At 39.8% G+C, this 15,437-nt stretch overlaps 1 protein-coding gene across 1 annotated transcript in view; it reads left to right on the top strand.

Moving 5' to 3' along the window:
* cerk (ceramide kinase) overlaps positions 1–14,563 on the top strand; it is a 36,667-nt gene extending 22,104 nt beyond the window's left edge. Inside the window, exons 7-13 of the mRNA XM_053314232.1 lie at positions 3,121–3,195; positions 3,418–3,570; positions 4,892–4,997; positions 5,532–5,611; positions 7,996–8,201; positions 11,834–12,048; positions 14,440–14,563. Of these exons, the coding sequence (XP_053170207.1) occupies positions 3,121–3,195; positions 3,418–3,570; positions 4,892–4,997; positions 5,532–5,611; positions 7,996–8,201; positions 11,834–12,048; positions 14,440–14,563 (959 nt within the window). The remainder of the gene's footprint in view (positions 1–3,120; positions 3,196–3,417; positions 3,571–4,891; positions 4,998–5,531; positions 5,612–7,995; positions 8,202–11,833; positions 12,049–14,439) is intronic.
* Positions 14,564–15,437: the final 874 nt, after the last annotated feature.

The raw sequence follows: 15,437 nt of genomic DNA, 5'->3' as shown, positions 1-15,437 counted from the left end.
ACATGGGATATTTTGTCCTTGCTTTTCTCTCTGGTTTGAAAGCAGAGGGAATTGGTTGGAAAAGGTAATATTTATGTGCTTCAAAATGTAATGAGTTGTGGAATTGTTTGCTTACATTACCAGGTCAATCAAATGTGATTAAATCATACCCAGATATTCCTGATGAAGAAGTTATTGAATGTTAAAGTTTAACTAATGCTGATACATTCATCATAGGAGGAGTATTTAACATCATAGAGAAAAACTTAAGATGTAAAACCACATTTTTTTAGGGGCTTTAAACTAATTTCTTTGTACAGTGTAACAGCAGCCATACCCAGAGAACACTTTGTCATTGCTCGTCTCCAACTGTATTGAACTATAATGATCATTGAGTCTTTATACCATACTGATTATTCACACCTTTCTGTCGTTCATCTCCCTTAATTGTAAAGCAGTCTGTAACTGTCCTTTTAGTGCCTGTCAAGTCTCAAATAATGGTGATTATGTAAATTTTGTCTGGCATCTTGGCACACTTGGTCTTCTTTGTGTCCATATGCTTCTTTTAAAGCTTGTTGGCAGATTTAACTCTTTTTATTACACATTGCTAATACTACTGATTTTTAGATACATGGCATTTGTTCAAACGGTCCACTTGTCTGCTCAAAAGGGTTTCACTGCTGTTGTTAGAAGATACTGTCATGAGAATAGCTATAAATACATTTATGTAGTGAGGATTCAAACAGCAAAATATATCCTTTTTGGGGACAGCACTAAAAGGCATCCAGATTCTATTGTTGTCCCCAAGATAAAGATGATCTCCCTGCTAAGATGATCTTAGTGTTGAGGCAGTTTTGGGGAGATAAAGATAAAAACACTGGAACTTTTCTGCTGAGGATATGGCTTGTGACAATTTATGCTCTCTTCTCTGAATATGCCAACAGGCTACAGCGGTTGAGTAACTTAAGGGGAATAAAACATTGAACATCTGAGGACTGAACATCATCGAACATCTGTGTGCACCACTTAAATCCATTCAAAGTCAGTTGGCTTTTACTGGGTAGCTTTAGAAGAGTCAAATGGCATATGTCAACGTTTTTTACGCTCAGCAAAAAAAGCAGGGAGTGCATGGCTGTCAGGAGCAATTGGAAAGTGTTCGAATGTGATTATGAAGCTCGGAGTAGTAGAAGCAAAGGCCGGATAAGTGATATTCATAGAAAGTGCAAGTGCGAGAAAGAGAAAGAAAGAGAGTGAGAGAGAGCTCATCTTCATACTCATCTATGTGTCCGCCGCTGAATGACAGGCCTGATCTCCTCTGTCACACTTCTGTGAGCCAGCTCAAAACATCACTAGTTAGATTTCACTCTCTCCCTTCTCTCTACTGCTCTCTCCCTCACTCTGTGTTTTTTTTATCAGTGGCAGTAGGTCCATTCCACCACTTGAAGATGATCAAAGTAGGGCAGATAGGTCTGAAATTGCGCCATGTGGTGCAGAAAGAGAGATAGTGCCTTATTACCTCTCAAGTTGAAAGATTTAATGTCTAACTCAACATATCTCTCAAGGCAGGGGATGCCTCTTATCCTTCATTTGTTGGCTGAAGTGAGCAGATGATAGCCACCGGCCTGGAGCTATGCGATTAGTTAACTCTATGACTGAAACGTCTCCTTACTCCTGTGTAATATAATCATTCAATTGAATTCTTCTTACGTGGCTGCAGCTTTGAAAGACACAGAGCTCTAGCAAGGACCAGACGTGTGCATATGTAATTATCAGTGATATCATTCAGGGTTAAATGCAGATAGAAAGGAAATCCAAAAGTGCCTTGCTTTAAATGCCACTAAAGGCAGGCAACATGTCTGTGCAGTATGATCTGATTAAATAACATTTAATAACAACATCTAAGGAATAAAATTGAAGACATTTTACCAGTAAGTAATAATTAATATTCATAAGATGCTCTGTCAGGAGGTTCGTAATTGATATACACATAAAAGGTTGATGAAAACAAACTCCACACTGTAATTAATTTATAAACTCAGTTATTTCATAAAGACATGAGATCAAATCATGCATTTGATTCCTGTTTGTGGCCATGGAGAAAGAAATATTATAGAATGAAATACAGGCATGACCCATCCGTACAACAACAGGCTTGGTTGGGTGGACCAGCCAAACCAGCACTGATGCATACAAATAAACAAAACTGCCACATAGCTGAGCAATGACAGTTCCCTTTGAAGGAAAACATATTAGTACACCCCTTCCAAAACTAAACGTTTCCTTTACATGGGGACATCAGGGTGGAGCATCAGTGGGGATGTCAAATGTGTCATGTTGCGTGAAATGAAGATGATGGCGTGTTAATGTGAGAAGGGAAATTTTACTTGATTGGAGAGATGGTCTTATTTATCACACATTTAACCATGTTATTTGTGTGGTTCTAGGGATGTCAGTATTTGTTGGTCAATCAGTCCACCACGGAAATGTCTTACTGGATGGATTATCATTACATTTTGTACAGATGTTGATGGTCCTCAGACGACATATTTAAATTGTACCTTGATGATCCTTTCACTTTTCCTCTGGCACCACTGTGAAGTACCACAAGCATGATTTTGAGTCACAGTGACTGTTAGATTGCCATGTAATTTGGTACAGAATAATGTTACCCTCAGGAAGACTTGTAACATCTAGATCCTTTAACTGTCCAGATAGTGTCAAAATTGTATCTTATCCATTCTTTTTTAAATATCTGCCCAACTGTTGACTCCCCCATCAACCTCAGCTGTACTTTGTGAGGCTGCAATAAGGAACAGTGCTAAACAAACAGTTGTTAGTATTGCTGTATATTCTTAGTCCTTAGTTTGTATATGATTACTAGTATGCCACAGGGTTTTCAGGAAAGAATACAGCCGCTATGTGTATAATAATTGTGATTATAGCATCTTAGAAATTCTTTCACAATCAAAATCACATTGAAAATCTCTTAACTATGGAAGGAATTAATGGAGGGTTGCCATAAAAATGTGCTGTTTTGTTAAAATTTTAAGCTGAAAAGGTAATTTTTCTTTTCTTTTTTTCATTAACATGTCTTTTCCGGTTTCACAATGGCTGACCATCGACCTGTGTGTTATCCAACAGGGTCCACTGACTGTATCTGCTTTGCCACAGTGGGAACCAATGATCCAGTTACTTCTGCTTTGCACATCATTGTGGGTGAGTAAAGTCGTTTAAAGACTTAGAGCACGTGGGTCTTTTATCTCTGTGTTCAGGGAGGCGGCATCTTGTTTTATTTTTATCAGATGTTATCAGTGTTGTCTAGGAAGCCCAAGCTCAGTTATCACAGCAAGTGGTTCTGATTTTGTATCCAAGTGTTAAACATATTGTAGTAACCACAGAGGTAATGGCTTTATGACTTTGCTGTGTGTGTCTTAACAGGTGATTCCCAGCCGATGGATGTGTGTTCAGTGCACCACAACAACATTTTCCTCAAATACTCTGTTTCATTGCTTGGCTACGGTTTCTATGGGGATGTCCTGACAGACAGCGAGAGGAAGAGATGGCTTGGTCCCGCTAGATATGACCTGTCAGGTATGAGGGCCATCATCATCTAAACATGAGTGACTTTTTAAGGCTGAGTCCACCCACACACTTCAACCTGTTCTTTAACCCTTGGCTGTCTGGCCTCGGAGCTTACTGAGCTTACACCAGCTTATTTTACTGTGAAATAACCTGGAGTTTATCCTGAAGCCTGCTGGTCTTGTTCTGGGTCTGGACTTTGGAGGATTAAAGATAGAAATCTAACACACAGCCTCAGGCTTTTAGATTCTGTGCAAGCTGTTGTGTAGCTCAGTAGTGTTTATTACGAACACCAACGGGCTCACTAACCATCAAGTTACAAACTTGGAAAAATAGCTGAATCAAACTGGGTCTGGCTACACAAAATAGGTTGTAAATATGTGTGCCGTTTACAGCATGGTCATCCCCACATTTTTGAAGTAGTTGATTTAATGTAGTGTTACTTGTTGTAGTTGCTCAGGAATTCAGAGATTAATTAGACTGTGTGGAAGTCCTGAGACAGGCCCAGCATGTTTGCAAATACAACATTGAAAGGAATACTTTTTATAAAGAGACTGTCTGATGTAGGGATATTGTGTTTTTCTGTGTAAGCTTTCTTTGGCCAACATGAGAATCACTTACTGATTACAAAAACAGTTCTTTTATTCTTGCATAATGCATGTCTATATCCAAGAATATGAGCTGTGATCAAAGCAATTATTGTTTTATCCTGCAGAGGACAACGCTACACCCATTGCATCAAAACTGTCAAAACCACAGAGGAAAAAGAAGAAGACTTTGGCTCTGTTACAACATTGCAACACCTGTTGGCACTTATATAAACATTCAGTATAATGTCTGTTTGTCACAATACTGAATGAAATTGAGCCAAATCCAACAGACAAATTAAACCAATTACAATTTAGGAATTAGTTTACCAGTGATTACACTTGTGTACGACTAACAGTTTGTTTGTTTGTTTGTTTGTGTGCATGTAAGCAAAAGAAGAAAATTGATCAATTGGATTCTATGTGTAGAAATGAGCACATGCATTAACTGTTTGTATGCACAGATGATAAATGAGGCCCCTGGGCTGCTTCCAGGCCCACCAAACACAACAAGGCTTTTAAATACAGCTGTGTTTTATCAGTAGCATTGCCTCTAAACTTTACTAAAATCAATGCTTTTGTTACCCAGCCACTAGAGGAAAAGAAGAGTGGTGTAAATTAGTCATGCAGCTGTGTCACGTCTACAATTTTACTCTAAATTGTCTTTTCAGGTACAATCCTAGTTAAATTAAACACAACAAATAAAACATATTGGCACATGTTCTCTGGCTGTGTTTTTGTTGCAGGAGTAAAAACCTTTTTGAGTCACAACTACTATGAAGGCACCATCTCTTTCCTCCCTGCTGAGGACAACATGGGAAACCCCAGGGACAAACTGCAGTGTCGATCCGGGTAAATAAATGTAGTTAGCCTGCAGCTTTTTATGCTTTAACTTATCTGATATACAGTAGTTCAATAGTAGCACTACACCTGCTAGAGCTTAAATGGGAACATTTATGTTGTTAGGAAGCCTATCTAATTTATTGTGGACTGAGAGCCTGTTTCAGCCGTTTCCAAAAAGCTCTTGACTAAGTGCTTTGGTTTTTGATATGCTGGGCGCAGACATTGTTTGCATTTGTTATGGTGATTGAAAGAGACTGAAAACCATTACTCTGTAAAAACACCATGTTTCTTTACATCTTCTTTTACCATAAACAGTGATGAATAATAAGTGATGAATATTCTGTAGATTTTTAGCTTTTTCTAGCAAATACTGCTACTATTTAAATAATTATAATGTCTATAGCTTAAAGCCAAATAGTCTTTTTTTAGCAGGGACTGATTTTATCCCCACCTAATGAATCATTTAAGCTTATTAAAACGTTGAATGTCTCAGCAACTTTGATGGTTTGATGATTTCGAAACAAGGTTATGCTGGTGTTTCAGGTGTCGGGTCTGTCAGCACAAGCCTTCATCAAAGAACACCCACTGTGAGATGTCAGAAGAGGAGGAAAAGTCTCATAAAGGTAGGAGTTCAGGTGTATTGCTTGAAATGTGTCAAATTAATAAAAGCAAAAAGTGTATGTTTTTTTATTTTTTTTATTTCTCTGTCTTTTATTTATCTGCTTGTTTGTCTATTTTGAGACCGTTTCAAACTGGATGACTCAAAGCTTGTAGCTCGAGAGAAAAGACAAAAAACCAAAAAGGAGACAAGACAGCCCTACATAGGCTCTCTTTATTCTTGAAGTCGCATGCACAGCAATCAGCAGACATTCACATTATGCTCTTTTCTTGATCTCCAACCTGTGCATCTTGCATGATGAGATTACATGTTGCTTGATGAGGCCGCCGTCTATCCGCTCGATGTTAAGTAGAGCAGCAGCGTCACCTCCCGCTGCCTCGTCTGCCCCGCTGACCAGCCTCAGCGTGCGCACACAGTTCATTATCTGCAATCCTCTCAACACAGCAGCACAAACCTCTGGAGGAAGATGAAATACTGACCCTTGTGTGTGCGCACTGGAGCGTGTGTACTTTGAGCAGCAGATGAGCTGTGTGGGTTTTTTTCCTGTCTAATTAGTGTCGTGATTATAAATTCAAGATTTTCTGTGTTGGCCTGGCTATCTGCTAATGTGGGTTCCTATAGAGTGTGTGTCTATGTGTCTGTATATTTTTCTCTGTGTGTGTGTGTGTGTGTGTGTGCAAATATGAAAGCAAGCGTAACCTGTTTGCGCGTGTAAGATGTGTGACAGACTCCCACTAATCAGGAAGGAATTTGGCTCTGCCAGCTCTGACAGGGGGTTTGCCTCACGCCAGTGCTGTCGTTTGTTTTGTGATTTTTTCCTTTTTCTTCCTGGCGAGGGAAATCTCAGACAACTGCTAAATCAATGAGGCACGACACACACTCTCTCCGCAAATGAGCCGCCTCTCCTCCAAAAGCAAATACTCATTTAGAAACATTCTCCTAATGTAGATCCTACAGTCCACAGTTGGAATTGTTGTTTTTTTTTGTCATTTTTCCTTTTTTTTTAAATTTAGTTTTAATCACTGGTTCCCAATTAGAATATTGTTGTTTTTATGTAGCCTCAGCGGGCTTGTTATCAGTGGTTCGCGTTATCACCTCTGTAAATTTGTTTTGTGAAATGAGGGGGAAAGGTAATGAATCGTTTTGCTTTCTGAGATTACATAACTTTCCCTCTGAGGTGCTCATAAAACAGTCAGATGCTAATTTGGATTTCTGTGATCACTTTTTGCAGTTTATACCAGCAACTACTACCCTGGTTACAGATGCTGGCGGTCCCGTGGGTGAAACTGTGTTTTTGATTCACCATCACTTATAAACAGTTGCTAATCTCTGGGGAGCAGAGTGGTGATTTGTGAAGTACAGCAAGCATTGCGTCTGTCATTTGAGATTTGGAGGCTGTGTGTGCATTCAATCATATCAAGCAACTTTAAGGTTATTTCAATCAGTCTTTCATCTATGTGACTTCCTCTTTAGATATTGTGAACCCTTCCTTGGCCAAACTTAATTGCAGTTTATAACATAAGACAATAATGCGCATTACTTTCAATATCAAGGTTTTTATCTTGGCACAATCATCGAGGTAAAGCAGCTCTGAGAATTCCTGCCAAGACATCTGGATCTTAATGGACCCTCATCAGCATCACTGCTGTTGTGTGACAAGCTTGAAGTTTAACCTCAGGACTCATAAAGCACTTGAAAAATATGCAATATAATTTCAAAACCTAAACTCCTGATGGTATTTTGAAGATACCCAGATTATTGGATTCAGTCTAGCATCTGCACATTTGAGGCTTACACCTACAGTATCTCTTATCTAGCTCGTGCAAGTAAGTAGCTTAAGGCTGGCAGAATACTCCAAACCAAATGAAATGTGGCATGTTTGAAAATGCTGTTGAACACAATATTGGTAACAAAATTGCAGTACATTCACTGCACCTCAAAGCCTGTTTATTGTAGTGTCAGTGTCAGATGGAGGAGCTGTAACACTGCAATGAAATAAGAGTTTAAAGATTTTTTTGTGCAACTGTTTCGGAGGGTTGTGAAAGAAATTCACAATTTTGTTCTCTGTAAACCAGCAAATTAAACATTTATTGAATGCAGCCAGCTTACAGCCAACACCAAATATGTAATATATGAGTATTAAAACGATTGCTCCATTAGTGTGGTTTATTTCAGCAGTGGAGAGCAATGCAATACAACTTTGGCAACCTAATACATAGCTGTAATAAAACAAAAATACAGTCTGAAATTACAAAAGTTTTAACTTTAATGCTCTGCATGGATAGTATAATACACTACATAGTAAATATACAATATATTTTATTTTACAAATGACTGATGAATGAAAGCTTTGGGAACTGTAATGTGATTGGGGACTCTCTGTTTCAGATGGTAGCAGGGTTTGGAGCCAGATCCGTGGGAAGTTCATCGCCATCAATGCTGCCAGTATGAGCTGTGCATGTCCTCGTAGTCCTAAAGGTCTGTCACCCTCCGCCCACCTCGCTGACGGCACCACAGACCTCATCCTGGTCAGGAAGTGTTCCCGGCTGGACTTCCTCAGACACCTTCTTCGACACACCACCAAAGAGGACCAGGTAGGAATGAAGGAGGTGGTGTTGTTTTTAGCTACTAAAGGTATCATCCGATGGAAATACTACTTTATTTTTCATGTTTTTTTTTCTTATACTTCTAAAAAAAAAAACTAAAATAAACGGAAATAATGACTGCACATGAATCATCTGTTAAAGAATATTCTGCAACTGAAATCAGCAGGGAAAATGGATGTGATTTGGATTCAGCTGGAATAAAAGAGTGGTGGAGGACTGTAAAAATAAACAACAGAACTTTCCCACAAAGCCACCCGTCAATCACTTTGCAGCAGCGGTCGGTGTTCAATATCAGGAGTTGCTCATTCTGTGCACAGATAAATTGAGAGCGTGTTAGTCCAAGCAGAAGGCAGCCCACTTGCTGTGCTAGCACCTCAATTTGCTGACTCTGCTCAATTTCCCAACTATGGTTCACTTTAGTTCAAATGCCTTAGCCCTTGTGCCTTCCCATGTATCATAAATAACCTCCACCCTGGTCCAGGGAGGCACCAGTAATCGCTGCATCAGGGATATGCTGTATGGGAGAACAGGCCAGATACCAGACTAATGCCCTCTCAGGATAGCCAAAGTATTAGCAAGGGAAGTCTGGTGATTAGTAATTATTACCTCAGGAACGACCTCAGGAAGTTTATCCCCATTTAGGAGGATCTTGTAAGTAATTTCATCTGCAGTAACTGCCTTGGTGAAAGTGTAAAACTGCCAGCTGTGTTTTGACTTAACACTATTTTATTTATTTACCTTTATTTTCTCAGGGGAAACCAATTAAGAGAAACACTCATTTACAGCGGTGCCCTGCAAACAAGTCATAGAATAAAAAGTGTAAAACCAACAGTCTTTTACCAAACATAAATACAACACAAACTTTAGATAAATGGACTTGACAAAAAGGACAGTACATTACACAAGGACTTGTGCACCTGCTGTTGCAACAAAGATGAGTGTTACTTTTTTTTAGAAGTTATAGGATTCAACAGCAGAAGAGGCAAATAGTTTGTAGGTTATCTGTGGTAAAAATGGTCACAGTTCCACACTTGAGGTTAATGTATGCTGAAATGCTCCTTGCAAGACAAAAGTCAGGGCGTTAAACTGCATGTCAGATCGCCACGCATGCCTATAAATGTCGTTGCTAAGGTTTTTCCATTTTTGTATGCGCCGTCTAACCTCCTATTTATATTGGATTATAGCCTATTTGAGAAGTTGACATTTCAGGTAAAGAACGAGAAAAAGGAGTGAAATACTACTACTATAGTTTGTTGCATGGTTTGTTTACTTAGCCTCTGGAGCCAGGGGATGTCTGTCGAGTGACAGTTTCAATGAGCTGGCCAAGCAGAACACAGTGGGCACCTCAAGAGGGGGCTTTAAAGAGACAGAAACTAAGACAGGGGCTAAACTGAGGGTTTGCGTAATGGGCCAGTATGATAAATAAATAAACAGATTTTTTAAACTATAAATAATGCAAAGATATTTCAGTAGAGCAGCACATTAAAAATATAGACCTGGAAATGTGCATGATATGGCCCCTTTAATGCCAAGAAATACAGAGAAAACACCAGGAGAGGGTGTAAAAGCTGCTGCTATTATTATGATAATGAGCTCGATATGTTATACATAATGTAAAGTAGACTAAATGAAATTACCAGTGTGCGTACATAAAAGCACATTACAGTACCAATCTCAGCTGGAGATTATCATGCAGAGAGGCCAATAGTCATCTGAAATCTAATACACAGAGTTACCAATGAAATGTGACTGTATCTGTCAGTATTTAGCCTTGCTAGCATCCTATGAAACAGAGTGTGGGTCTATCCACAACTTTGGTCCATACTAAAATATCTCAGCTACTCAGTATCTCAGCATTTATTCAATACTTTGTTTCAATGATCACATACTTGTAAAACTAATGACCCACCTCACTATGTAAGCTTTAACATTGCGAGCATGCTGACATTAGCATTTAGCTAAAGGCAGCAATGTACAGCCTCACAGAGCTGCTAGCATGGCTGTAGACTCTTGTTTTATTTTTTGTCACACATATTCAGCTGTCAGATCAGTAGACAAACATATTATCTCTTAACGCTTATTTAACGACTACAGATCTCAGTAGCAACAGTAAAAAAGGCAGTATGTGGTGCATCTCTAGCTTCAGGCTGTTTTATTTGCAACACAGTAAGGTAGACAAGTCATCGTATGAGTAGGGTGAGCGCGACTTTGCATCAGAGTTCACTTAATATCAGCATCACTGTCCAGCCAAGCGGAGAGAAACAAGGAGTGAGAAGCCACTAAGCGTATTCATGGCCTTGTCAGAAAGCCTTTTAGGCAGACCGTCCAGCATGAATGCAAAGCGGCCGCAGTCATAAAGTGGGTCTGATGTGAAATAAATGGCTGTCACTCTGCTTTGGGGATGAGAGAGGCCAAGAAAAGGGAGGGAACAAGGGGAGAGAGAGTGCAACAGAGAAGAAGAGAAGAAGAGAATACAGAGAAAGTGGCACCCCGTGAAGTTGAGGAAAATTGTCCGCCGGACAAAACTGAACCTTTCTGTGACACTGAGTGAGATGAAAGGGGATTTTGACAAAATAATTTCTTTTCATCGCTCCCTTTCTTCTTTTTCTTCACTCCTCTGACGTTTGCACCGTTTTTATGCACCTCCATTTTATCTGACCTCTTCTCTCCTTCCTTCCATTTTGCATTTGATCGCCTGCTTGCCTCCTTTTGTTGTTTTTTTTTTTTTTTTTTTTTTGCATAAATGCAGAGGAATGAAGGAAAACCCCACGTGTAGTTTTGCTTTTCATTATAAAATCAGCAGGCGTCCATAAAAAGACAATGGAGGAGAAATTAACTTTTTACCTCACCCTGCAGGAGGTTGTAAACAAAAAAAAATTACATGCTAGGAATTTTTTACAAGCCAATATAATCATCATTTTCCAGAGAAATATGGCACTCTGCCCATATTAAGTGTTGTTTTGTTTATATAATTAAGTAGTTTATTTAATTTGAGACATTCAAATGTTCAAAAAGTTAATAAAAGGCGATTAGAAAAATTGGTTCATGCATTTTTGTGTGTGTGTGTGTGTGTGTGTTGTGTGTTTGTCCTTAAGGCTTTGCTTATCCCCTGACTTTTCCTGTAGCGCCACCATGAGGTTAACATTTGTGATTAAATATATAATATATTAAATTGTAAAGTTGAATATCTTGAAAATGATTGGATGACTTGCCATTAAATTTGGTATAGACTTTCATGCCCCCCCCCCCCCCCCCCCCCCCCCCCAATTGCCTGTCTTATTCGTTACCATGCTGATGTTGACATGTATCTCAGTACCAGCCTCGTACAGCTGCTAACACAACTTGCTCTCAAAGTTACCCTCCCTATTTCAGTAAAGGTGTGTGGATCACTTGTCTGTAATTGTGGGTGGAAACATGAACAATAGGTCTCTCACAAAAATAAAGATCCATTCTTTAGTTTTCAACTTTTCTATTACCCTTGACGCTGAAAAGAAACACTCTGGATTCTGGAGAGTGAGCATCCTAAGCTGTGCACCATCTGTGAGCACATCTGTTCCTTCATCCCTCCGTCTCTCCTCCTTTCATCTATTTTCTCATCCACCTCTGCTTTCCCTCCCTAGTTTGACCACTCGTTCGTGGAAGTCCACCGGGTGCAGAAGTTCCGTTTCCAGCCGCGGCACCATGAGCTGGTATCCCTGGAGGACCTGAGCGAGCCTCAAAAGAAAACAGGCTTCAGACCCATATGCTCCACAGCTACGACCTGCAACTACACCTCTGCCCACAGCAGCTGGAACTGCGACGGGGAGATCTTGTCTCACGCTGCCATCCAAGTCAGGTATTGTATATGATCACAAAATGACCTGTGAACATACCACACATCTCCAAGCACACACTAGTAGTCACTTAAAGCTATTAAACATGCTTCTCCATGTTTTGTTTGAAATAAAGTTGCTCAAATGAAAAACTGAAGAAAGTCAGAACTGAGATGAAATTTGGCAACTGATGCCATAAAAACAAGTAAAATGCACTATTATTTATTATTAATGATGAATGTTTTGAAAATGTTGGACAAAAAAATTACCTTTTGAGGCACTGAAGACAGCCAAAATCACTCTCAGCATACAGTAGATGGGGGCTGGCTTTAAATCTGTGCACATACTGTAATATTGTAGATGTGATTTAATGGATAGTATTGACATAGTTGCAGGCAGGGCTCAAACCTATTGAACCATTGTGATGTGCCATTCACAACTCTAATCTGTTCTCTAATGACCTGTTTCAATTGCCCTAAAATGAGAGCAAAGTCTCTTTATTCTGAAACCTAAGACTTTTACTCTCTTATACTTAATGTAACGTAATGTAATGTAGCTGGGTTAGCATGTTGACGTTTGTATGGAGCTCAATGCACCACTGCGTTCCTGTCAACTTGTAACTCGTATGTGGTCCAACTAGGAAACTCAGGCCAATTACAATGCACACCAACTTCACTGAGAAGCAGATACTGTGACGTCACTTAATTGAAGCCTCCAGAGAAGCTTCAAAATGTGCTTAATGAATAAAACTCTCATAATGAAGATAGGCTATAGCAGTGAACAACATAGACTTCATCAAAAATGTAACAGTAATGGTATACAAACTGATATAAAATGTTATCTTTCTTTTCATTTTGTTAATGTATTTAATTACATTGCAGATATTCACATTCTAATACTAGTTTTTCATGGTCAGTCATGTTAATTGTTTGCATTTGACTTTGTGAGGTGTGGAGTGCCCCAAGCTTCGAGAAACATCCCCACTAAAAATTATGACCTCCAACGTGTATGGAACGCAGCACAATTATAGCCTCCCAGAGCTGCTAGCACAGCTGTTTTGAGTCTTGTTATATTTGTACAACATGGGTACACAAATATGACTATAAATGATTTGCAATAATAGCAACATTTCAAAGTTTGAAACTCTGTGTAAAATATAAGGGGGAGTGTATAGAGCAAGTTGTCATCACAAAGAAAAAGTTAGTTGTTTTGATGCTCATCATTAGTCGGTAATAAAGACATTTTCCTTCTTGGCCAGAGATGAGACCAGCAGTGCCATTAGCACCACGAATGTCCCACAGTCTCTGGTCAGGAAAGTCTTTCACTGTTCCCTGTTGGATGATCCTGGCAGCTCAGTGGAATTGGCCCCCCTCATTATTCTGGCCCTGTCCACGCTTCAGCTTTCCCCCGCTATCAGATCTCTATACAGCCAGTATGGCACTGCTTGACGTATCATTTATTTCATGCTCCATTGTACTTTGCCAATGATGCATGGCACTGTAATGTTGCTAATTTAACGGCCCTCCCCATGTTAAAAGGCTACTCCCCTTTAATTAAAGCAGAAGTCCATCCTTTTATTGCCTCTTCCTCTCCGCTAATCGTTCTTGGAGTGAGCCAGCCAGAGTGCTGCTCGGATAATTAATGGTAATAGGCCAGGCGAAACAGAAAGAAAGTGAGGAAGAAAGGAGAAAAAAAAAGAGTGAAGGGTTTTGCTTAGGAAGTGAGAAATACACATTTGGATTTTTAAAAAAGTGAAACTCAAGGTGAACACAGACAAATAAAACAAGCTATGCCTCTCTTGGGTAATGATAACCCAAACATATCACTTCCTTGATTTTAGAGTTATTATATGAATTTGCACTGAATGAATTGTGTTCATATTTGAATGGCATGGTGGAAATAAACCCTTTCATGCAGTGTTTAAAATTATAAGTTACTATGCTCTTCCATCATACTAATTGCAAGTAAACATCAGATTTTCTAGTAAAAATAAAGACAAGTGTCATTTAGCAGCCAAAAGGCATAGCCGGTAATTGATGCTACAGTATGCAACATACTCTACCGTAATACGCTTCTTGCCCATACACTTTTTCTGCTCATATACTTTTAGCTTGCATGCATCAGGATCTGTTATGCGTGTCATTTAAGTGTGTCACCCCCATCTGTATTATAACATCTGTTATACGCAGCTCTTTAAAGGTCTTTACACTTTACACGCTACAACGATTGTCTCACTTTCAAGTTTGCGTATCGAGTCCGCACACAGGGGTGCTGTTCCATTGCTTTTATATCTGCCACATGGACAGTAAAGTCTCATTGAATGGAGCTTAGTCATTAAGTTGATGGTTTGTTATTCAGGCTAAATGATGCATTTTGTGTGTGTCTGTCCTCTGTGTGTGTATTCCTCCCTGCAGTGTCCAGTGCCAGTTGATCCGGCTGTTTGCCCGCGGTATCGAGGAGCAGCAGCAGCAGCAGCAGCACCAGTGTGTGTTGGAAGACCTTTGTACACTGTGGGCCCCGGAGCCAGACACGCACTAGTTAGTGGACTGCGAGCTGGACGGGGACCTTTAGCTGCTAAAAAACAAAAAAAAACTGAGTTGGACTTGGCAATATTTTTCTGGAGAAATACACTTCAAATCCCAAATGCTGGCATCCCATCCATCCTTGGTTATGTTTACCTAAATGGAACCTGTGGGAAGTCTTTAAGCGTAAGATGTGATGGAATGAAACTCACCTGTGTGGCCCTACAAGAAGATAAAAAGCTGCCACCACCAGACTTCAAAAAGGAGGCACATGATTTCTGCCTGCTGGAGCCAGCAAAATTCAATCTCCTCGCTGCCATTTGGGGCTCGTAATGTGCAAAATTGCCTCATACAGTTTCAATATACTGAAATATGATGTGTTACACCTGCTAGTGTTAGCGCTGCCACATTCAAACCCAGCCTTCTGCATTTTTTGGTCCGTACTTCTTCAAAAATGAAGATGCTGAAGCTCAGAGGATCTTGGAGACGTTTCAGTGTTTCACATACACGAAACAGAACTGAACTGGACTGAGCTGGACTCAGCTATGACAGACAAAAAAAAGGTTTTTCCTGAAGAGCTTTGTTACTAGCTTGTCAAGCACACTGATAAACTTTAAATGCAATGACGAAAAAACCTCACATGCCATCTCATTTTTCTTTTATGGGAAGAAATAGGGGAGGAAATAAAAAAACATTTCATCGGTGACCCAGGTGAAAGCAGATATGAGCCAGGGATACTAATCAAAAGAGCTGAATACCCTACTAATACACTAACAGGACCCCGGTGGTTTCTGGGTAATAAGGCAAAGTGGTTACTAAGTGATTCGGTGCGTCTCAGCACTGCTGCGCTGCACCTGTGGCTCTGAGCTCTGCTTCTTCCTGGCTAAAAA

The sequence above is a fragment of the Scomber japonicus genome, chromosome 23 (genome assembly GCF_027409825.1).
Source record: "Scomber japonicus isolate fScoJap1 chromosome 23, fScoJap1.pri, whole genome shotgun sequence".
Taxonomy (NCBI): domain Eukaryota; kingdom Metazoa; phylum Chordata; class Actinopteri; order Scombriformes; family Scombridae; genus Scomber; species Scomber japonicus.
The sequence above is the reverse complement of the archived record's forward strand: the minus strand, read 5'-3'. Positions and strand labels throughout refer to the sequence as shown.